Source organism: Populus alba, chromosome 14 (assembly GCF_005239225.2).
Source record: "Populus alba chromosome 14, ASM523922v2, whole genome shotgun sequence".
Classification (NCBI taxonomy): domain Eukaryota; kingdom Viridiplantae; phylum Streptophyta; class Magnoliopsida; order Malpighiales; family Salicaceae; genus Populus; species Populus alba.
This window is the reverse complement of record NC_133297.1, coordinates 3344749-3368745: the sequence shown is the minus strand read 5'-3', so window position 1 is coordinate 3368745 and position 23997 is coordinate 3344749. Positions and strand designations below refer to the sequence as shown.

At 34.4% G+C, this 23997-nt stretch overlaps 1 protein-coding gene and 1 long non-coding RNA gene across 3 annotated transcripts; one reads left to right on the top strand and one right to left on the bottom strand.

Annotated features, from left to right (window-relative positions):
• The first annotated feature begins 558 nt into the window (after window positions 1–558).
• LOC118034150 (uncharacterized) lies at window positions 559–11660 on the top strand. Its single transcript, XR_012167976.1, has 2 exons — window positions 559–6180; window positions 6263–11660. It is a non-coding gene; the product is annotated as an uncharacterized lncRNA (long non-coding RNA).
• A 1567-nt stretch (window positions 11661–13227) lies between these two features.
• On the bottom strand, window positions 13228–17047 carry LOC118034151 (uncharacterized). 2 transcript variants are annotated; one of them, XM_073404668.1, is made up of 4 exons: window positions 16024–17047; window positions 14570–15266; window positions 14331–14450; window positions 13687–13824 (listed from the first exon to the last, which is right to left on the bottom strand). In XM_073404668.1, the coding sequence occupies exons 1-3, from the start codon at window positions 16880–16882 to the stop codon at window positions 14378–14380; spliced, it is 1629 nt and encodes a 542-aa protein (XP_073260769.1). In that variant the 5' UTR covers window positions 16883–17047; the 3' UTR covers window positions 13687–13824; window positions 14331–14377. The 2 variants fall into 2 exon arrangements, with proteins under 2 accessions (XP_034895256.1, XP_073260769.1); XM_035039365.2 differs by lacking the exon at window positions 14331–14450 and having other exon boundaries at window positions 13228–13824; window positions 16024–17043.
• Window positions 17048–23997: the final 6950 nt, after the last annotated feature.

The following is a 23997-nucleotide window of genomic DNA, read 5'->3' as shown; positions in this document are numbered from 1 at the left end:
CCTTTTATTTCTAAGACTAGGAACGCGTAAGTGTGTATAACTTAAGTGATGTTCTGTCTAAGAATACAATTATAATTATTTTTTAAAACATTTTTTATATTAAAAAAAATTAATTTGAAGATCAAATATATTAAAACAATTTAAATTATATAAAAAATAAATTTTAACAAAATAATTGAATTTTTTAAAAACGTTTTTTGTAGGATTTAGAAATGCAGTTGGAGTTATATTTTTTTTTAAAAAATTTATTTTTTATATATTTTTAAAATTTTTTTATGCTATATTAAAAAATAATTTTTATAAAATAATAAAAAAATATTTTAATATTTTTTTTTAAAATAATAAATGGTACTATATTAAAAAAACAAAAAAACTATTAAAAGTTGTCAGTGGACCGCGTAAAACAAAAGCAAGCTGGCGGTCCACCTAACCGTCTCTTATAATATAAGAATAAATCTTGGCCGTATATCTTGTAATTAAGAAATCAATCCTAGCCATTAAATCCAGCTCTTCGATCTATAAATAGAGGCACCCTTTCATACGATTCTTTACCTGGAAGCCATCCTGCGAGGCTTTAATCTAGTTTCTATCTCGGTATTTCCTTCGGCGTCAAGTTCTTGGTATCTTTCTTCTTCGTTTACTTCTTTCGATCTTTTTGCTAATTAAGGTTTCAGCGATCCGTGGATGCCTATGGTTTCAGCGATCTGTGGATGCAGGGTTTCAGCGACGAGGGGAAACTAGGTTTTGTCATACGATCCGTAAATTATGATTTTTCTCTCCTGCTCTACGCAATTAGCGTTTTTCGATTTTCGAAATCTTCTCCTGATATTGAATAGTTTTAGATCGTGTTGCATATGCTTGGATTTTGGATCATCTTCTGTGCCTCTCGTGTTTGATTTACCTTTAAATCTTTACTATGAATTTGGATTAATTACACAAATTCACATGATAGACAGTTGATTTTGTCACTTCCAGGATTGAAATCGTTTGGATATGTTTATTTGGTTGTAATCTTGACGTTTAGAAGATCCTGCCTTGAATTTTGCCTTTCCTTGCGTTGGATTCATCCTCTCAGCAATTTATTGTAGTTCTGCTTTGTGGTATTTGGTGCGGGTCTATATTGGAAGCTTTAAGCTAATGATTGAGGAAACATGGATTCAAAGAATTATTTTCTACATAATTTTTTTTGGGGACACGCGACAGTGCTGGAGGACGAGTTATGTGAGAAACTGTAGTCTGGGTGGTTTGGTTCCGTTACTTCCTCTTCAGTTTGCGCGATTCTGAATTAATTTAACAAGTCTATTTTGCAAAATGCTGTCACACTCTTCTCATTTGTGCGATCATGATGCTTATAGCAGGGCATGGTGACCCCTAACTTTATAATTAATCTTTTTGGAACCTGTGGCAGTGCTGGAGGGCGAGTTATGTGAGAAACTGTAGTCTGGCTGGTTTGGTTCCTTTACCTCCTCTTCAGTTTGCGTGATTCTGAATTAATTTAACAAGTCTTTTTTGCAAAATGGTGTCACACTCTTCTCATTTGTGCGATCATGATGCTTATAGCTGGGCATGGTGACCCCTAACTTTATAATTAATCTTTTTGGAACCTGTGGCAGTGCTGGAGGGCGAGTTATGTGAGAAAATTTTGTCTGGCTGGTTTGGTTCCTTTACTTCCTCTTCAGTTTGCGCGATTCCGAATTAATTTAAGTCTTTTTTGCAAAATGCTGTCACACTCTTCTCATTTGTGCGATCATGATGCTTATAGCTGGGCATGGTGACCCCTAACTTTATAATTAATCTTTTTGGAACCTGTGGCAGTGCTGGAGGGCGAGTTATGTGAGAAACTGTAGTCTGGCTGGTTTGGTTCCTTTACTTCCTCTTCAGTTGGCGCGATTCTGAATTAATTTAACAAGTCTTTTTTGCAAAATGGTGTCACACTCTTCTCATTTGTGCGATCATGATGCTTATAGCTGGGCATGGTGACCCCTAACTTTATAATTAATCTTTTTGGAACCTGTGGCAGTGCTGGAGGGCGAGTTATGTGAGAAACTGTAGTCTGGCTGGTTTGGTTCCTTTACTTCCTCTTCAGTTTTGCGTGATTCTGAATTAATTTTAAGTCTTTTTTGCAAAATGCTGTCACACTGTTCTCATTTGTGCGATCATGATGCTTATAGCTGGGCATGGTGACCCCTAACTTTATAATTAATCTTTTTAGAACCTGTGGCAGTGCTGGAGGGCGAGTTATGTGAGAAAATTTTGTCTGGCTGGTTTGGTTCCTTCCTCTTCAGTTTGCGTGATTCTGAATTAATTTAACAAGTCTTTTTTGCAATATGGTGTCACACTTCTCATTTGTGCGATCATGATGCTTATAGCTGGGCATGGTGACCCCTAACTTTATAATTAATCTTTTTGGAACCTGTGGCAGTGCTGGAGGGCGAGTTATGTGAGAAAATTTTGTCTGGCTGGTTTGGTTCCTTTACTTCCTCTTCAGTTTTGCGCGATTCTGAATTAATTTTAAGTCTTTTTTGCAAAATGCTGTCACACTCTTCTCATTTGTGCGATCATGATGCTTATAGCTGGGCATGGTGACCCCTAACTTTATAATTAATCTTATTAATTTAACAAGTCTTTTCTGCAAAATGGTGTCACACTCTTCTCATTTGTGTGATCATGATGCTTATAGCTGGGCATGGTGACCCCTAACTTTATAATTAATCTTTTTGGAACCTGTGGCAGTGCTGGATGGCGAGTTATGTGAGAAAATTTTGTCTGGCTGGTTTGGTTCCTTTACTTCCTCTTCAGTTTGCATGATTCTGAATTAATTTAACAAGTCTTTTTTGCAAAATTGTGTCACACTTCTCATTTGTGCGATCATGATGCTTATAGCTGGGCATGGTGACCCCTAACTTTATAATTAATCTTTTTGGAACCTGTGGCAGTGCTGGAGGGCGAGTTATGTGAGAAAATTTTGTCTGGCTGGTTTGGTTCCCTTACTTCCTCTTCAGTTTTGCGCGATTCTGAATTAATTTAACAAGTCTTTTTTGCAAAATGGTGTCACACTCTTCTCATTTGTGCGATCATGATGCTTATAGCTGGGCCTGGTGACCCCTAACTTTATAATTAATCTTATTAATTTAACTTTTTGGAACCTGTGGCAGTGCTGGAGGGCGAGTTATGTGAGAAAATTTTGTCTGGCTGGTTTGGTTCCTTTACTTCCTCTTCAGTTTGCGTGATTCTGAATTAATTTAACAAGTCTTTTTTGCAAAATGGTGTCACACTTCTCATTTGTGCGATCATAATGCTTATAGCTGGGCATGGTGACCCCTAATTTTATAATTAATCTTTTTGGAACCTGTGGCAGTGCTGGAGGGCGAGTTATGTGAGAAAATTTTTTCTGGCTGGTTTGGTTCCTTTACTTCCTCTTCAGTTGGCGCGATTCTGAATTAATTTAACAAGTCTTTTTTGCAAAATGCTGTCACACTCTTCTCATTTGTGCGATCATGATGCTTATAGCTGGGCATGGTGACCCCATAACTTTATAATTAATCTTTTTGGAACCTGTGGCAGTGCTGGAGGGCGAGTTATGTGAGAAACTGTAGTCTTGCTGGTTTGGTTCCTTTACTTCCTCTTCAGTTGGCGCGATTCTGAATTAATTTAACAAGTCTTTTTTGCAAAATGCTGTCACACTCTCATTTGTGCGATCATGATGCTTATAGCTGGGCATGGTGACCCCTAACTTTATAATTAATGTTTTTGGAACCTGTGGCAGTGCTGGAGGGCGAGTTATGTGAGAAACTGTAGTCTGGCTGGTTTGGTTCCCTTACTTCCTCTTCAGTTTTGCACGATTCTGAATTAATTTAACAAGTCTTTCTTGCAAAATGGTGTCACACTTCTCATTTGTGCGATCATGATGCTTATAGCTGGGCATGGTGACCCCTAACTTTATAATTAATCTTTTTGGAACCTGTGGCAGTGCTGGAGGGCGAGTTATGTGAGAATTTATCTCTGCTTTTGTATCTTTTAATAAAATTTCTACTTGTTTAAAAGGAGCTAGGCTTTGAGTTTCATTTTTGTGTTCTTTTAGGATGCCATCAAGCATTTAGGCAATGGTTTGAAAGTAAACAAGGAATTATAATTCCAGCTCCAAGCTAAGCTCCACAAAGAGGATCCATTTTTCTTTACTATTGTTTTCATTATCAGTTTTCAACAGTGATGGATCCAGTGCCTTCTCCTTTGTTTTCTCATTTCAATTGTTAAATTTGTGTCCGCTTTTTGTTTGCATTTTCTTCAGGATTTGTTCAGTTTGAAAGGAACATATAACACTAGGATCATCCTTCAATTTAATGCTTTTTGTATGTTTTTGCGTGGCACTGGGACATACTAGAGTGCTTATTTGTAAGCTTTTGGTTTTCAGGTTCATGGAGGCATATATGGTGCTATTGAAACTTCAACTGGTGATTAAATTGATCTTTAATTCCTTTTCCAAGTCTTATATAATTTATACGGGTTAAATAACTAGCTTTTGATATTAATCGTGTCTTCTTCCCCTAATCTATCATCAACTGTTTAGAGGAAATTTGGTGTAGTTTGCTTGTGCTTTTTGCAGTGGCTTGTTACTTTCTACCAACTTCAAATCAACTTCACCGATATTTCTGTTTTTTTATCTCTCTTATTTCCCCATTTCAACTTCTGAGCATTCTTCTGCTTGCTTAATTTTCTTTTATTTTGTGCAGATACATTCTGGCTGATAGTGTTTTCAACAAGATTACATAGAAATTTTCTTAAGATGCCTTTCCATTTTAGATCAAAACAAGTTTTTGTTAAACTTTGCCTTTTCATTCTAGTCAACGAGTTCTTATATTTACTAAAATATAGCTAGAGTCTGACCTTTACTTGCAAACTTTTTTCTAGGATCCCTCCAATTTATCGAGGATGTGGACTACAGTTATATGGGAGTGTTTATTTCATTACTTACCTACCCTTTCCTTTATGTGCTGGTATTTTTGTCTTGCTCCAAGTTGTGTCTTTTCTGGAGAATGAAGTTGATGAAGAGTTTTTTTTTTCTTACGTGAGGCTTTGGAGCTTGCAGTCCTCTTTTAACTTGGTGTAGTGGTTTGTAGGCAAGGATGTTTTCAAGAACAATGTACAAGTATTGTTTTCAGGGTCATGGACTTCATGCGATGAGAGCGCTTAAATGGTGCTTTTGAAACTTCCACTGGAGATTAAATTCATCTTTAATTCCTTTTCCAAGTCTTATATAATTTATACGGATTAAATAGCTAGCTTTCGATATTAATCGTGTCTTCTTCCCCTAATCTATCATCAACTGTTTAGAGGAAATTTGGTGTAGTTTGCTTGTGCTTTTTGCAGTGGCTTGTTGTTACTTTCTACCAACTTCAAATCAACTTCACCGATATTGCTGTTTTTTTATCTCTCTTATTTCCCATTTCTACTCCTGACGATTCTCCTGCTTGCTTAATTTTCTTTTATTTTGTGCAGATACTTTCTGGCTGATAGTTTTTTCAACAAGATTACATAGAAAGTTTCTTAAGATGCCTTTCCATTTTAGATCAAAACGAGTTTTTGTTAAACTTTGCCTTTTCATTCTAGTCAACGAGTTCTTATATTTACTAAATATAACTAGTCTGACCTTTACTTGCACACTTTTTTCTAGGATCCCTCCAATTTATCGAGGATGATGTGGACTACAGTTATATGGGAGTGTTTATTTCATTACTTACCTACCCTTTCCTTTAAGTGCTGGTATTTTTGTCTTGCTCCAAGTTGTGTCTTTTCTGGAGAATGAAGTTGATGTAAGAGTTTTTTTTTTCTTACGTGAGGCTTTGGAGCTTGCAGTCCTCTTTTAACTTGGTGTAGTGGTTTGTAGGCAAGGATGTTTTCAAGAACAATGTACAAGTATTGTTTTCAGGGTCATGGACTTCATGCGATGAGAGCGCTTAAATGGTGCTTTTGAAACTTCCACTGGAGATTAAATTCATCTTTAATTCCTTTTCCAAGTCTTATATAATTTATACGGATTAAATAGCTAGCTTTTGATATTAATCGTGTCTTCTTCCCCTAATCTATCATCAACTGTTTAGAGGAAATTTGGTGTAGTTTGCTTGTTCTTTTTGCAGTGGCTTGTTGTTACTTTCTACCAAATTCAAATCAACTTCACCAATGGTGCTGTTTTTCTCTCTCATATTTCCCCATTTCAACTTCTGATGATTCTCCTGCATGCTTAATTTTCTTTTATTTTGTGCAGATACTTTCTGGCTGATAGTTTTTTCAACAAGATTAGATAGAAAGTTTCTTAAGATGCCTTTCCATTTTAGATCAAAACGAGTTTTTGTTAAACTTTGCCTTTTCATTCTAGTCAACGAGTTCTTATATTTACTAAAATATAACTAGAGTCTGACCTTTACTTGCACACTTTTTTCTAGGATCCCTCCAATTTATCGAGGATGTGGACTACAGTTATCTGGGAGTGTTATTTCATTACTTACCTACCCTTTCCTTTACGTGCTGGTATTTTTGTCTTGCTCCAAGTTGTGTGTCTTTTCTGGAGAATGAAGTGGATAACGTGTTTTTTTTTTCTTACACAAGGCTTTTGAGCTTGCAGTCCTCTTTTAACTTGGTGTAGTGGTTTGCAGGCAAGGATGTTTTCAAGAACAATGTACAAGTATTTTATGACTATATTTACATTTTAATCCTTGATTCTGTGAAATTGTGACTGGTGTCTGTTCTGCTGCTTGCTTGTGTATGTTTTCAGGATCCTTATGTTGAGTTTATGGATATATGCTAATCAGGCTTAAGCTGGGGAGTGCTTGATAACATTTCCTGCTCCTTCCTTTCACCTGCTTATGATATTTAGTCTTAAGTTTCATTTCCAATTTGTGTTAGGACTTCGAACATTGGAGTCTTTCTGCACTTGAGCCTCTGAAATTTGCAGTGAGCTAAGTTTCTGCGTAGCTGTTTTAAACATTTTCATTTGTTTAATGGAGCTACAGTCCCAAGTTTATTCATGCTGCTAGTGTCTGACCTTTAGCAGTACCTTCTCATCTAGGATCTCTCCAAATAAATGAAGGAACATATTTAGACTAGAATCAACCAAGGATTGTTTAATTCGTTACCTAGTTTTGTTTTTTGCCTTTTCTTGTATTTTTTTTTATGTTGCATTGCATTTTGAGTGTTTGGTCTAAGAACCTTATTTTGTGTCATTCCAGGAATATGAAGTTCAAGCAACACTAGTCTTTTATATGTGATGTTTCAGAATTTTGCTCTACTTAAGTCCCCCTTTAACTCTTTATTTTGTCTTATTAAATTTCCTCCTGTTTAATAGAACTAGAGTCCTTGTTTTAATTGTGTGTTTTTGTTGGATCTCATCAACCCTTAGGGCATGGACTAAAATTAAACAAGGAATTGTAACACGGTGCAGTCTGCTCAAGGCAGGTTCTACCAGATCCAAGTCAAAGGTTTACCAATAGGGGACATTTTTCTGTACACTTGTTTTCTTGACTCATTCTTCCTTGAGTAAATCAAAATCTTTTATTCTCGTTAATTTTTATTCTATTTTGTGCAGTTGTTTTCTAGATGATGTTGTATGCCAGGTGTCTTTGTACTTTGTTTCTACATTTTAAACCTCCACTTTTCTTTTGATTCTAAAAAAATAGAGCTAGTGTCTGTTTTAATTGTGTGTTTTTTGTGGGATCTCATCAAGCATTTTTAGGGCATGGATTGGAGGGCGTTTATATTCTTTGTGATCAGATGATTGATGCTTTTGAGAGCTTCTCTTCACTCTCTTCATGTTTGTTGTTCTTCTGTTATTTTTATTATTATTATTACTGCTGCTACTATTACTACTAGTAGTGGTGGTGGTGGTAATTGTAGTAAGTAGTATTTGACTTTATACAATCTCCTATTGAAATGAATTTAAGTTAAAGAGTGAACAGGGTGGCATAATACTATATATGCTATTTACTATATCACTAATTGTGATGCCATCATGTGTTTTTTTTGCATTTAAGTTGTATTTTTTAACTTATGATCTGGTTGTATGTTTTTTCAGGGTGTCATTTAGTAATACATGGACTTTTTCTCTAATTGTGATGCTAGTGTTGGATTGATATATGGTATGTGTTATCTGATGAGGTGGACTGTTTTTTGGTATGTGTTGATGTTTCAGCAACTTGCGTTGTTTCCTTGTGTTTAATAATGTTTTGTCCTCTAGAATTCTTACTTTTATAAAGAGTTAAGAAGCTGAGCTTTGCTTCATTGTGTTTCTCCAGTATCTCTTCAAATGATGAATGGGAGGTTTTTAGTATGCTTGTCTTACTACAGCAGGTCTCCTTTGCCAAGTTCTTGAGGTTTTTCTTTGCTTCTTCCCCATATATCTTCTTGCTAAATATTTCTTGAGCATCCTCTCTTATTTTTCTTTCAGAAGCTTGTGAGTTGTTAAATTGTCTGTTCAAAATTGTTTTTGCATTTTAATCACCTTTTTTTTACTTACAAAACTGTAGTCTAAACTCTGTTTGCATGTTTATAGGATCTCTTTGTTTTTCTTAATTAAATAAATTCCGGCCAAGATATACCAAGGAGTGGTCCTCTTGCTTTTGATTCTTGTTATTCCTATTTGTACCATCGACAACATACCCATTTGTTTCAGCATCAAGGAGGATCTCTTTGACTGTATGTTTCTCAGGGTGTCTTCAAGAATTACAATGTTTTCAAGTGTAATCAAATGATAACAGCTCTCCACAACTGGAAAAGCACCAGATGCGTCTTTAATTTGCTTTACATCTATGCTTACTAATTCTCAAATAGAAGTAAAATCTGTTACTAGGTTTGCGCATTTTTTATGGAAATTTGTTTTCAATTATTTTGTCTTGACATGTTATTCTCTCATATATATTTTCCCCTGTCAGCGATTATTTTTTCTACATTTTATTCTACACATTACAGATGTTTTCAAAGATAATTATTTTCCCAACAACTTGTAAACATGTTGATTCCTTAATTTTGTTGCAATATGAATGAAAATTTTCTGCTTCTACTTCTTACATCAATTCTAAGCTTTTCTGTGTTTTTGGGGGGTCTTAAACTTGCAAGGGAATTTGTTACTTTTGGGTCTTTGTAATGTGTGACTTCTGATTGTTCCTGCTTTTTCTTCTATATGCTCTTGGTTTGGGTTTGTTCCTTAAAAATTGTCAGGCCATCTATTTTGCAGGCAGAGCAAAGCTCAAATTGTTGGGCATTGAGTAATGTCTTTTACTTGTGCTTTTGCTGATACATGATGTACTTCTTTCCTTTCTCAGACTGGGGAGTGTGTAACTCGGTTCTATACACGTCTAGTTTGCTTTGGGTTCATCCTCTTTAACTCTCTCTTTGTACATATGAAGTGATTGGCTGAATTTGTTTTTACCTTTCATCTTTTCAGGGTCCCAAGGCTCATTTATGAGGGAAGTGTTTCTTCAGGGTCTTGGTGATGTGACATCTGGTTAATCATATTTTTTCCTTAAGCTCTTATTTCAGATTCTCTCTCTCGAAGTTGTCTGATCCTCTGCTTTTGCAATTTGATTAGAACAAGCAAAGTTACAAGTGATCCAACTATTGTTTACTAATGATATGGATCTGCAAATTTTTCCCGCATAGCTATCTGTTCTGCCTTCATTGTGCTGTTATAGGTTTTTCCAAATGGCTCCTTTTCAAGTTCTCTGTAACCAGAGTAACAAGGTCAAGTTGGTTTTTGTTGGTGTGCTCTTGTTTTAAGTTTATTTTTATAAAATCCTGAAACTTCTACAGGAATGAGAATGGTGAAGCAATTCCTTGATGCTCAGGATTGCTTTGGGATACTAGATGAGTTTCTGTTCTGGTTGTCATCTTTCCTGCGAATTCGTTATTTTATAGGAGGGTAATTGATGGATCAGCTTCTTTTGGAGATATATGTAAAAGATCAGATGGCAAGTGTTTCTAGAAGGGTTCCTTTGCTTTTAATTGATGTCCTTTGCGTCAACTCTTGTTCTTTTCATCAATATTTCTTGGCTTTGAATCTTTTCTGGGGCTGATGAACTCGGATGAAGCTATACTTGACGCATGTGGTAGGCGTGACCTTCCCCTCAACTCTCCTGACCCGTGTCTCTGTTGCTTATGCTCATTGTGTTTTAGGAACCAGTGGATGGCAATTGATCCATTGGCAGTGACTACATGGCTGTTGGAGTTATTGATGGATGGCTAGTTATTGTTTGGTGAATTTGGTTTGCAGGGATTACCAGCTGTGATTCACTTTGGTATTTTGGCTTTTTGCCTGAGCTTCTGCTATTTGAAGTTATGGCCCAATCATGTTGCCATATCAAATACTGAATTTTGCATCATGGTTTGGGTTAAGATTGCCTTTGGTAATATGTTGGATCTTGTAAAATTGTCATTCACTTCTGAATACCTGTGTAGTGCCCATCTGATGATTTTTGAAGGTGTTTGATATCTCCCGCATTATGTACGTGTGAAAAACGGAGTTATTGTTGTTGGAATTGTCAAGCTGCTTTGCATGGATCGTGGTTTCTGTTTGTTCTTGATACACATCTTCTTGTGTTGGACTGTCCTTGAATTTTGGTTCCGTGGTTTCAGATTGTTGATTTGTCAAGTGTTCTAAGAGGAGCTACAGTTTTGCAAAGTATGCTGCAAATATGACTTTACAGCATAAGGTTTTTGAATGCTCGATTCTATAATCTTTACTGGGGCTCGTTTGATATCCATTGCTTTTATGATGTGCTTAGGCCTTTGGCCTTTTGGAAGAGTTTGCTCTTCTGCATGCTTGTTGTTTCTCTGTGAGTGTTTGTTGGTACTTGTGTGTGGTTGAATGCATGTAACTCCGCCTGTGCTGCATTTCACAGCCGGTCTCAAGCCCGGGTTAAGGAGGAGAGATGCATGGCTATAATATATGGTGATGGGGTTGTATTATGCTGCACATCCAAGTGCTTATCTTTACTTTTGCTTTGTTGATATATCAGATCAGGGCATCTGGTCTGGTCTGCTGCTTTTATGTCCCATTGATTTGGGAATACTAAATGTGGAATAACGAGATGTTAAAATTGATTTGGGTTCACCGAATGAGGAGTCATGTCACCAGTTTGATGGGTGATTTTTTCTTGTAAATGGCCGAGGCATCTTTAAATCTTTTGCTGTGGTTATAGATTGGCCTTTAAATATCAGAGGGTCCTTTTAGTTTTCCTTTGGTCTGGGGGACTAACTAATGGGGGGGGGGGGTATGCTTTGCTGGAAAGAGTTGTTCAGCTTTTTCTATTCTCTGCCCGTTCTTAACTCAGTTACAAAGAATGTGTTAACCCTTTTTAATTTACCCTGCATGTAAATGTATCTGCTTATATATATATATATTCTCTTTCTTTTCGGCGAAGGCTTATCCGTGGTTTTGCCTTAACAATATATTTTTAGCTTCCAGTTGAATTCAGCTCACTGGATGAGAAATCATGAGAGATGGTCAAGGCTCTTTCTGCCAACCAGCAAGTAATGGCTGTGAAAGACCGTGATGCTGGAACTTGAAGGCGATGGCGTGTATTTTTTTCTACGTGTATTAATTAATACTCGATTTACTGTTGTATTTATCTGTGCACTGCACGATTAAATCAATAGAAAGTAAATTTTTCTTATTCTTTTGGAAGATTCTTAGTTTTTATTTGAATATTTGATCTCATGTTCGATTCCTAGACGTTTGTTTTAAGTCCCCTCAAAGAGTGGTTAAATTTGCTTGAAAAGGGTTTGGTGCTGGCATGATTCCCTCTCTAAATAAACACTACTTCGATTTTTATGAGGGAATAATATATCTTTTTTAGTTGGTTTTCAGAATATATAAGAATATTCATGTTCCCAGTTGTAGTTCCCAATGGAATCAAACAAAGTCTGGAAGCGCAATAATATACTACTGTACACAATACAAACTGCAGGTTTTGAACGAAAAGAAAGAGGAAGGGCCCTGATGGTTGAGAGCGGGTTTCAGCTTCTGTCCGAATTGAAATATTGCCCTTTTTAGGCTTCACAATATTAGTTGTTCTTCCGGATTAGAGACCTCTTCCTACTCTTTCTGGGCTATCCCACCCATTATGTGAAGAATTTGTATTTTTTGTAGATCCATTTTCATTTATATGATCAGAGAAAGAAAAAAGATTTTCCAAGTTACCCTCAAGCCTTTCCGGTCAAAAGGCAGTCAATGCAGGAGTTAATCGTAATAGTAAAATCGCGATTGAGACGTGGAAGAAAGATGTTGTGGATGTAGATTAACTACAAGTCTATTATTTGGTTATGACGGCAATTGTAAAACCAACGTAGAATAGTTAAATTCAACTTTATTAAACTTTAAAAGTCGTTTTAAGATTATTAATAATAATCTATGGAGGCAAACATGATATTTAATACAGAATTCGGTCCATTTCTTCTTTGTTATAATCAACAAAGTTGCAAACTTATAGTTATTTTGACCTAACTATTTAATATTTTTGGGTCTATTTTGTTTTGTATTAATCTAAAAACCTTCAAATGGTTAGGTGGAACTTGCTGCCTTTGACAGTAATATCCCGGTCCCGGACACCCAATTCCTTCTATTCAAGTTATATCTTACAAGATTTGACCAGGCAAGTAGGTTAACTCGAAATAGTATAAGTCGGTTAAAAAAACCTGGTTTCTTTTTATTAAAACAATGTAGTTTCACTTTTTTTTAAAAAAAAAAAAATTGTCAAAAATATTGAGTTGATTCCTTGAACTTGGATTTCAACTGAGTTGGATCTTATAACTGCCTAAAGCAATCCATCAACCAAAATTATGCAAAATATAAAAATAATAACAAAACAAATTTGGTATATAAATTATAAATTTAAAATAAATACGATTAATGACATGTGTTCATTTTGAATTTGTAATTTATACATGTATATTTCATATTAACAAAAAATTGATTGAACAAAAGACACTGATAATCCATGAGTAATCATCATGACAGATCTTATTTGTATGTGAAAGTAGAAACAATGCATTAATATATAATAATCTCTTTAAATACCCAACAAAAACATGAACTTAGTTTTAAAATGATTTTTAAAAAGGCTAAAAAGAAAAAACGAAGAGCAACAGTACTATAATGACTTCAAGATTCATCAGCGAAATAATTTCAAACTTGAGTACAAGACATCCATGTAACTAAGCTTGATTACCAAGTACTGGGCATTACTATAATAACTTCAAGATTCATTAGCAAAATAAGATCCATATAAACATCAGCACTCCATCTTTTGTATTCCCACTCCTTTCAATATCTCAAGACTGACCGACATGCAGAGGGATCCAGTCATACCTAAAGCACTGTTAATTGTAGCTGGTAAAACGTATAGTTATGCACACCAGACTGTAAATGCCTCAAGTTACTTCTGGTCTTAATGCCAAGATTAATTAGTTAGGCCTCTTAGCATTTATATGTTCGGTCCCTCACGAAAGACCCGTCGACATTCTTACAGGTAAACTTTCCTTAAATTACCAAATAAACACAATTAAGCAGCTTTCGTACAAATTAAACCAATCCTTCTAGGTCACTGGATTAGCAGCTACCATCACGGTGAACTTCTGATAACAGCACTTGCTATTCATTTGAAGAAAAGAGGATCCCCTTTCACCTGCCACATCTCAAATAATTGCTTGGAATACTTGATGGTCAGTCTCTTGCAATCACGGAAGCCTCCTGGGTCATCTGCAAGCAACTCCATAGTTGATTTCTTCAGCTTCCCTTGGGGATCCCCATTGGTGAGAAACTCAAACAAAGCAGTACCCCTGGAGAAAAGTGTAAGGCATGGCAAAGCCTGTTATTGAGAACAATGGTAACAAGCAACAAGTGGAAAGTTAAAATAGAAAAGCAGAGAAAGATGTTATTTCCAGAGAGAAGTTATAATACCGGTGCAGGAGTCGTAAATAATGATCACAAACCAAGATAGAGCAGTTACTCAAGAGTACAACTAGTGGCAGATTTTATTCTTCTTCTAGGGTTATTGAGAAAAATACTAACTCATCCATTTGTCAAACAGACCACCTGAATTTTAAAACGAACCAGCTGATTATAGCAAGTTGATCAATACAATTACTTATGCATGTGGGGTTCTTACAAGGACTAGCATCATATTCTTTTCCACTCTCTTTCTTGCTCCTGCTAAAGTAACACCCAATTTATGCCTGCACTTCTACATTCAACTCAAATTTCAATCCAAAAACCCCAATTCCTTCTCTCTCTAATTTACAATACTACAAGGCACAGACCAGAACAGAAAAATATAATGGCATACATGCATATCTGTCCAAGCCTTTCCTGTGTCAGTTTGCTTCTATTATTTTACAAAATTAATTGCTTCAGAACATAGAGAAACTCCTGAGAACGAATGTGTAGTTCATCACTGAAAGAAATGCTGCGACACAACAGAGCAGGGTCAAATAATCCTCATTATAGAAAATGATTCTCAAAACCCATCAATCATATAATCCCAGTGGCACATAAAGACAGAACAATGTGCAAAATTTGCCATACCTGGTTGCATCAACCTTGTCAAATCCTTGATTTTGGAAAGTTGACGTGAAGTTCGATGATTTCTGCACAGCAGCCTGCTGTCCAAACAGAGCACAAACAGCCCTTAAACGTAGTTCTTCATCTTTCTCTAGAGTAGCAACCATGTCTGCTTCAGATTTCCACTTTTTATGGATTCTATTTGCTTGTGTTGGTTTTATTGCCATAGAGTCAGTTGGAAAATCAAAATCATCAGAGTCGGAGGAGCTGGAACTCTGCTCACCATCAGAACCATCCAAAACAAGCTCCCTCTGCTGTATTTGGGAATTCTGTCCAACCCTAATTTCCTCCTCATATTGTCTCAAAATTGTTGGAGCTTGCCTTGATTGATTAAAAATATTTCTTCTGTCATCACTTCCAGAAAACATAGTTGTTGCTGCACAATAATTGACAGGAACACTTTCAGGGCCTTGAATCAACACTTGGCATTTTTTTGCCCTGGGCTCTTTGATACCACCACTATCATCCTTAGAATTTGAAGGGGAGGTTCGTTTTCTTTTGAGCAATTTGGTCTCATTGTTGACATCTTCCAGACCTAAATCTGCTTCATGCTGATATCCTTGCTTCGTCAATTTTTTTCCACTCAAAGTTGCACTCGAAGAAGAGTCATCATCACTGTCATTAATCTCTATAACGTCTTGCGATTGACGTGTACATCCACCTGGCAAGAAAAAAATGCAATATCAATATCTGGTTGTCATAAACATAACATTACTAATTGTAATCATGTGATATCATCTTGTAGAAATGCTCTCCAGTTCAAGTGGCAGATGATACCCTTAATACCCCACGCAGCACTAGACCATTCCATAATTTGATGTGCCCCTGATACCCAGTAGGTAGTATCACACATATACTAGTCAGTTTAGTAGTCTGCCTAGTGTAATTGCTTGTGCATTTAAGTTTGTATGAGGTTGTCATGAGTTATTGGTAATCCTGGTAGATATACAGGTTGTTTGATTAGTTCCCTGATGTTAATGTTCTGAGTAGTTTGAAAGATATTTTTTCAGATGAGATTGAGATGGTTTAATCCACTTCACTTATTCTCCGTCTCTTTAAGGTCCACAGTTCTTTTAAAGTTCATTTGCTCACGGGAGTCAGAGATGAACAAGAATTTTCTTGGACTACAAAGGATTTTGCAGCATAGTTTCTTTTGACAAAGAACTTCAGTGGAGACGCACGGAGAAATTTAAATTCAATAGAGTTCTGAAATCACATATGACAGAAACAGTACACTGAATATTACGGACCACGCATTCTCTAAACAAAATATGAGTGAAAAACTAAAGCAAGCATAATCAACTTAACTCATGTATTCTTATAGTTCTCTGACCAAAACATGAGCAAACGAATATAAACAAATATAATCAAATTAACAGATACAGATAACAATAAAAACACAAGGATCATAGCGATACCTGAAGCACCAATGTTTCCGTCTCCATTCTCCGGCAAGTTGCTCCCAGAACCTCCACTTGCCCCTAAAACCATGTTCTCATGATTATCAACATCAATCGTCTCAGCTTTCACATTACCAACCCTGTCACTGCCGTTTCCATTTTCCATCATAGCCCTCTCTCCCAAACCCGAACCCTCGCCGGAAACCGAACCTGGGCCCCCCACATCACCGTTTCTGCTCTCTGGTGAGTGAGACCTAGGATCACCATTTGCCTCAACAGCAATACTATCATTGGAATCACAGCAAACCACCTCAGTTTTCACAGTGACAACATTCTCATTCAGAACAACCTTCTCTTCCACAACCCCCCTAGAAACCCTAACATTATTTACAGGCTCCTCGGGAATCAACGACATCAAATCCTTCTCTAAAAGGAAAACCCTCATCTCCAGCTCCTGGAACTTACTCTTGTACGCATCAACTTCAGTCTCTACCTTCAATTTCGCACACTTCAACTCACAAATTTCCTCTCTGAGCTCTCTTATTATCCTCTTATCCTCTCCACTAATGCTCAATAACTCGTTAAACCCTCCTTTCTCTTTCTTCAACTGCAAACACTCTCTTTTACACTCCTTCAGCTCAATCTCAGCTTTCAATCTCTCCGATCTCTCACTCCGAGCCTTTTCTTCCATCGATTCCTTCTCTTTCTTCAACGACTTCTTCTCAATTTCCATTTCTTCTTTCATGGCCAACAAAAGTCCTTCAATCTCCGCAAAATGCTGAGACATGAAAGCTGATTTTAAAGACCAAACCTTTTCCTTTATACTTTTATCAGAAACACCTTCTTCAACACCTTGTGAATGTGACCCAGAAGCCATATTTAAGAGACAAATATACAAACACACAAAGAGCTGGAGTCTTTGCAAATTTTAAAGAAAACCCAGAACAGAATCAGACGTTTTCATTCATAAAAAAAAAGAGATAATCAACGGTTCAAGGTGTTTCTTTACATGTTTTTACTTTTTAGTGTCAGAAAATGAAGAGTTCTTTTCTTGTGGGTTTTCAGTCTCTTTCGCAACCTGAAGTACGGATTTAGTGCCTGTTTGGTAACCCAATTCTTAAAATTTTAAATTATTATTATTTAATTAAAAATAATTTTTTATATAATTTTAAATCATTTTAATATACTAGTATTAAATATAATTTTTAAAAATTAGAAAAAAATTATTTTAATGAATTTCTATTTAAAAAGTACTTTAAATTACACCCCTTACAACAATTTCAAACAAGCCCTTAGTGTTTGGAATTAGCGTTTCGAAAAATATTTTTAAAGAATTAAAAATAAATTACTTTAAATTTAATATATTTTTAGATCATTTTAATATATTGATATCAAAAATAATTTTTTAAAAATAAAAAATATATTATTGTAAGGTGTTTTGGAAATGAAAAACACTTGAAAAAACAACTCTACCACACTTTCAAACACTTAATATAATACACGGTGATGAATATTTTTTAAAATATATTAAAATTTTATTTTTTATTTTTTAAATTTTATTTTTAATATCAACTCATTAAAATAATATAAAAATAAAAAAAATTTGAATTTAAAATTAAAAAAAAACTTAATTTTTTTAAAAAAATATATGCCACCGTAAAAACAAAGAGTATTTGTCTCTGCTTTTCCTAATTCTCTTGTATTTCATACGAGTTGTATTTTTAGGCTTTTAAGTATAGTAAAAAAAAAAATTAACTTGACTCAGGTTGTAAGGTTTATTTGTTTACGTGGTGTGGTGTGTATTTTATTTCAAGCATTCAACTATTAATTTGAAATTTTTTGATTAATTAATATACATATTATTTTATATGTGTCTATAAAAGTTACTACAGTATCAAATATATATTAAGATAACTAGGTTGACTCTTAAACTTTGATTAAAAAAAAAAAATAACATTATTTTTTTATCAAATGTTTTTTTTATAACTTAACTTGGTTATTTTATCAGCCGATTGGGTCAAGTCAAGTCTTGTAATGGTGCTTTTAAAAAGCTATTCATCTTGTAATTTTGTTGATTTTTTTTAAAGCAAACAATTTTCTACTTTTAAAGTGTTATAAATACAGTCAAAGTGTTGTTCGAAGGCATTGTTTGAGAGTATGATTGAAGCATATATTTTTTCAAATTTTTAGTCTTTATTTTTGAAAAAAAATTAATTAATATTTTTTAGTGTTTTTTTATGTACTGATGTCAAAAATTAAAAACAAATCATGAAAAATATATTATTTTGATGTATTTTTAAATGAAAAACACTTTGAAAAGTAATTTCTATTATATTCATAAACAGGCTCTTAGAGGGAAATCCTAAAATCGTTTATTATTGAGGTTTTGATGGCCTTCTTAGAAAAAAAAATTTGTGTTTGTGTAACTATTTAATCAAATTTAGAGCAATTTATGCTTTGGTGTATTTATTTTTTCTATGGGCATACAAGGACCTCTTCTGCATGTTTTATACATGCAACTCCGTTTTATGTTGCATACCACATAGCTCATAACCAATCTTAAGCCTGGAAAAAGGAGAGGAGTTACTCATGCAAATATGTTGTTTGGATTTGGTCTTTATTTGAGGTACTCAATTGTCAAAATATGTGTTTAAGATAACAATAATGACAAAAAATGATAGACATTAGATATTGTCATTTTATAACTTGGAGTTTGGGGGCATGGTTATAATCTAGTTCCATGATGATTTTTACATCTTTTCTCTTTTTTAATTATTTAGATTTTCAACCTTTAAAACAAGTTCAATATTTTTTATATGTCAAAGATGCTTCAAGATAAGGTTTTTAATGCAAAGAAAATATTGTTTTGACATGATAAATATAATTTTTCTTGTGCCTTGAATAAAATGATAGTATGTTTAAAGTAATATTAATTTAACAATAAATTAGAATTAGGATTGATAGTATTTACTCTTTTTATTTAAAGACTAGTGCATGTAACGTACTAGTTAACTCACTAATGGAGTTGGTAAGCTTACAACTCTCAACTTGACACATCGTATGTTGGGTTATGAGAAGGCCTACAAATGTGTATTAGGTGGCTGAAACATTTTGTGATAAAGAGCTACATCCTTCGAACAAGGAATGCATTAAACAAATCCTCTCAAGAAGGACATTCAAGGCTAGGCTAACACATTTCAAAGAGTTAGATCGATTGGTACATGATACAGTGTAGGATTGCAGTTTCTTTAGCAATATTAACAGTCATTCTTTTGGCTTTGCTCTCACCAATTTCCCATAAAAACCAATCAAATAAGAACTCTAAGCCTTAGTTGCCCTTATCATTATACATTTAGCAACCTCAAATTTCAAGCTTTAATGTTCAACCAACGGTAAGATCTGATTATGAGGCATTCATCTTTCATCACATGTTTATGAAGGGGTCTATGGAAACACTTTATCAGGTCATATGAAAAGCTTAAGGCTTTATAATTTTGATAGAATATTTTGCACATTTAGGCTTCAAAGTTATCCATCTCACATTTGATACAAATGATTACTCAAGCAACCTCAATATTTAGGCCAAACATGTAGCACATAAAAGAAGAACTCACTGTGATTGCTGGAATTAGGTCACTTATATTTGCTTGTGGCCTTGTTGTTTTTGCACAAACTGATCCATAACCTACTAATGTGGATGAAACTTACCATGTTAAACATCAACTTAGATTTCCAAATTGATCTTATATAATTATGGGATGAGGCGAAGTCAAGAAAATCAATGTTATATCATCTGACTTTGGCAGATAACTTGTTGATTTAAAGCTTGGCTTAGGATGAGTCAATTAAATAACATTTTTTTTTTTACCAAAATGACATTGTCTCGAGCTTTTTTTCTTTTAAAAAAGTTAGAGCCTGGTTCAATATTGGTCAATTCAGCTAACCTGTGACTCGAGTATGATATATTAATGATGGTTAGAAAACTATTCTAACAAGTCAAATGTAATCACTTTTTAGAGGATCTCAATTCTATAAGCATGAGATAAATAATCTCATATATATGATAGATATATAATAAGAGTATTTTTCAAGTGCTTGAAATTAAAGCTGAAGCTTTTTATTTAACTAATTGACAAGTTAAACCTAAAAGCATCTAATACATGAGGGAAATGCAAAAATAATTATTGTTGATAATTTTCATATTTTCAAGACAATACTTAACATTCATTATTATTTTTTCTTAAGAGAAAATATTAATTTAACTAAGTTTCCATAATTTCCTTTCAAATTCATTTGTATGTGTAAGATTGACTAGTTACAGATATTGAGATTGACTAGTTACATATTATATGTTATCTTTCATATGTCAAACCTAAATCCTTTATTGAGTTTTAACTGGAAATCATTCATTTTTGCACCTGTAAATCCATGACAAAATTTTACCTCCTTCACCGTCCTAATTTGGACTTAATATGGTAAGGAAGAAAGCAAATTCATGTGATATCTCATCAAAAATATCTAAAAAGGATCCATGGCTTGAAGCCAAACATAGCGTCCGAGCATTATTGGTTCAGTCATCTAGGGTCATGATAGCGTAGGCTTGTCCAATAAAAAAAATATAGGCTGCCCCAAAAGAGAAAAACACAAAACCAGATTTAATAAAACGAATCACACCTAAACCCAACTTACAAGCATTGCTATTAAATCCGACATAGTCTGATTAGATTGGTTAACATGAAAAATCCATAACTCGGAGCCTGTTTTGGACTGGATTTAAAGTATAACTAAATTTGACAATGACCTTATCACATACACCAAAAGATCAAGAATTGCAACCTGGTGAAAATGAGAAGGGAAGCAATGGCAATGACTAATGATCTTTTGAATTTAAAAGAATCAAAATACACCATGTGATCGTTGGAAGAATTGGAATTACAAAAATACACTAAATGAATTGTTTCATTTATTCACCCATACATACCATTTTATTATGTTATTTCCTATTAGTATAATTAGTTAAGTTATCTTTCCACGTGTCTATTAAGGCATAAATTATGTGATGTCTGATATTTCTTAGCTTATATGTAAAAACAATGTTAGAGGGAAAAGGCATGAAAAAATGATGAATTAACCAATTTTGTCATCTTCTCCCTTCTCTTTTCTCATTCCTCTTGCTTTATTCTAATTTATGTTGTTTTATTATGTTCCTTTTCCCTTTCAAATCTATTGATTTATGGCTTAGAAACCGTATTGCATAATCACCCGCAACACTACTCTACTGGATTCCTTCATGGTTGGAGATCATTCCATTAAACTTGCAGTAAGTGGTATAAGAGTAATTGATCTTTAACCTAATACTATGGCTCTTAATACTAGAACATCGAACCTGAAAAAAACTAGAAAGCTCACTGGAAGCTGTCAATAAAGATCAAGCATAAAATTATAAATAATTGATGAAGATGCTGAGGACTTATAATCATATGTTGGAAACTACTAGGACCAACTATGAAGCTAAGATTGATAAACTCAAAGAACTTATTAGTGGATTGGTTTATCAACAAACAACTCTTCGCTAAAATCTACAAATGCCCACAAGGGAGACTAATGTTGCCAGAGATAAATAAGCAGCTCATGTTAGAACTTTAATGGCAATACCTTACTTATCTAGTAAAAGGGGGCAAGTTCACTTAAGACATACAAACCTAGACTTGATTTTCTTAGTTTTGATGGAGTGGAGGTTCATAAGTGGTTATATATGTGTAATCAATATTTTGATCTAGAAGAGATTGAAGAATCAGAGAAACTCAAGTTAATCTTCTATTACTTAGATGGTATGGCCATATATTGGCACCAAAACTACATGAGAAGTTTGGTAGTCGGAAAGTAACATGGAAGGAGTATGTAGAGGTATTATGTGCTAGATTTGATGGACAAAAGGAACTTTTTTAAAAAAAAAACTCATAGAGCTGAGACATTCAGACAACCTATAGACTTATATACAATAATTTGATGTTTTTATGAAATAGGATAGATATCAATAAAAGACAAGCACTTGTTTTTTTTACTAGGGGATTGGAGATTGAACTAAAAGATCCAGTAAGAATGTTTGAGCCTAAATCCTTAAAACAAACATACAATTTATCTAGACTATAAGATAACACCATATCATACAAACATGATTATCCATGGTCTACCAAACACCTCCCTCATATTATAACACCAAACACTCAAACCAAAATTAATTCACCACAAAACCCTTTTAAAATTCCTCTACCCTTTATTCCTAACCCTTAAAGACCTTAACAAGTTGGGCTGCTACCTACACCTATCCCTGGATATACGCAAAAACTCAGTGACAAACCTATCAAACTCTTAATGAGTAAGGAACTAGAAGACAAAAGATATAAAGGTCTTTGTTTTTGGCGTGACAGGAGATTTGTACCAAGGAATATATGTAAAAACAAAAGACTTTACTTACTTTGCATCATTAATGATGAGGAAAGTGATGATGAGGGTATGATAAAATAGACACAGACCCCAAATACTTTAGAGGGTATGGTGGGTTTCATACCTTAAAGGTAACTGATATAATTAATAAACACTTATTATCCATAGTAGTGGACTTATGCAAGACCTATAATTTTATTAATATAATGGTTGCTGAGAGTTTACATTGTAATCTCACCAGCATTAAGCCTCTCACAGTTAAAACTATTAATGGATAAACTATGAGTAATACAACTACGTGCTGGAATTTCAAGTGGAAAATATAAGGGGTGAATTTCATAGCAGATGTATTTGTGGTCGATTTGAATAATAGTGATATGGTATTAAAGGTTCAGTGGTTGGCTTTTCTACAAGACATTATATTCAACTACAAAGAATTATGGATGCCTTTTTATTGGCAGGGTTAAAAGGTGTTGTTGTAAGGTTCAGAAGTTGCTAATTTGCAAACTATTAGGCTAGAGAAACTTAATGGATTGCTGACTAACTCTTCTCAGTTGGTAGAAATTAATTTATGCAGTACAAAGATTGTGGTAGGGAAGGAAAGTTATGTATAACTCATGTCTACTACTCTTATTTCCAGTGTTTTTAAACCTATCCTAGTGGTTAACTCGGCTCTAGGCCCAGGTCACCTGGGTCAACCATATTTTTTTTTTTTATAAATCAAAACGATGTTATTTTGGTAAAAAGAATAAAAAATAATCAACAAGTTGCAACCGAGTTTTTGACTGAGTCAACTAGGTTATCGGGTCAACTCGTCGGGTCAGCTGGGTCCTGGGTCGACCTGCCAAGTCGGGCTGAGTTTTAAAACTATACTTATTTCTAAGATGGAAAAGGATCCTACCTTGGAGGAATTGCTAATGAAACATCAAAATGTATTTAATGAGCCAAAAAGGTTGCCCTTATAGAGAGCCCAAAATCATTTAATGCAACTAAAAAAGGGTTTACAACCTATCAATTTGAGGCCTTATAGGAATTCAGGCTTGTAGAAAGATGTCCTAGAGAAAATGATTTAAAAAATATTGGAAGCGGGAATCATTAGACCTAATAACAACCTTTTTGCATCACCAGTAATTATGGTAAATAAGAAAGACAAATCCTTAAGATTATGTGTGGACTATAGAGCTCTCAATCAACTCATTATTAAGGACAAATTTCCAATTCCTTTGGTAGATGAATTGCTTGAAGAGTTGACGGGGGCTACTGTTTTTTATAAGATAAATTTAAGATCTTGAACCACCATATTAGAATGGGCCCCTAAAATGCATTTAAAATTACATTTTGAACTTATAATGGCCATTGTGAGTTTTTGGTTATACCATTTGGGTTATTTAATTCACCAGCAACATTCCAAAGTCTAATGAACAATATATTCGAGCCATATCCCAGGAGGTTTGTATTGGTGCTCTTTGATAATATTATGATATATTGTAAGTCAATGAAGGAACATCTAAAGCATTTGAAGGTGTTGTTTGCATTTCTAGAGCA

Bases quoted from the DNA above. Each gene is read 5' to 3' on its own strand.
- LOC118034151 (XM_035039365.2), bottom strand. From the start codon at position 16,882: ATGGCTTCTGGGTCACATTCACAAGGTGTTGAAGAAGGTGTTTCTGAT. The intron at 15,267-16,023 runs GTATCGCTATGA...TTTTCTTGCCAG, and splicing joins CGGAAACATTGGTGCTTCAG to GTGGATGTACACGTCAATCG. The intron at 13,825-14,569 runs GTATGGCAAATT...ACTTTTCTCCAG, and splicing joins GACAAGGTTGATGCAACCAG to GGGTACTGCTTTGTTTGAGT.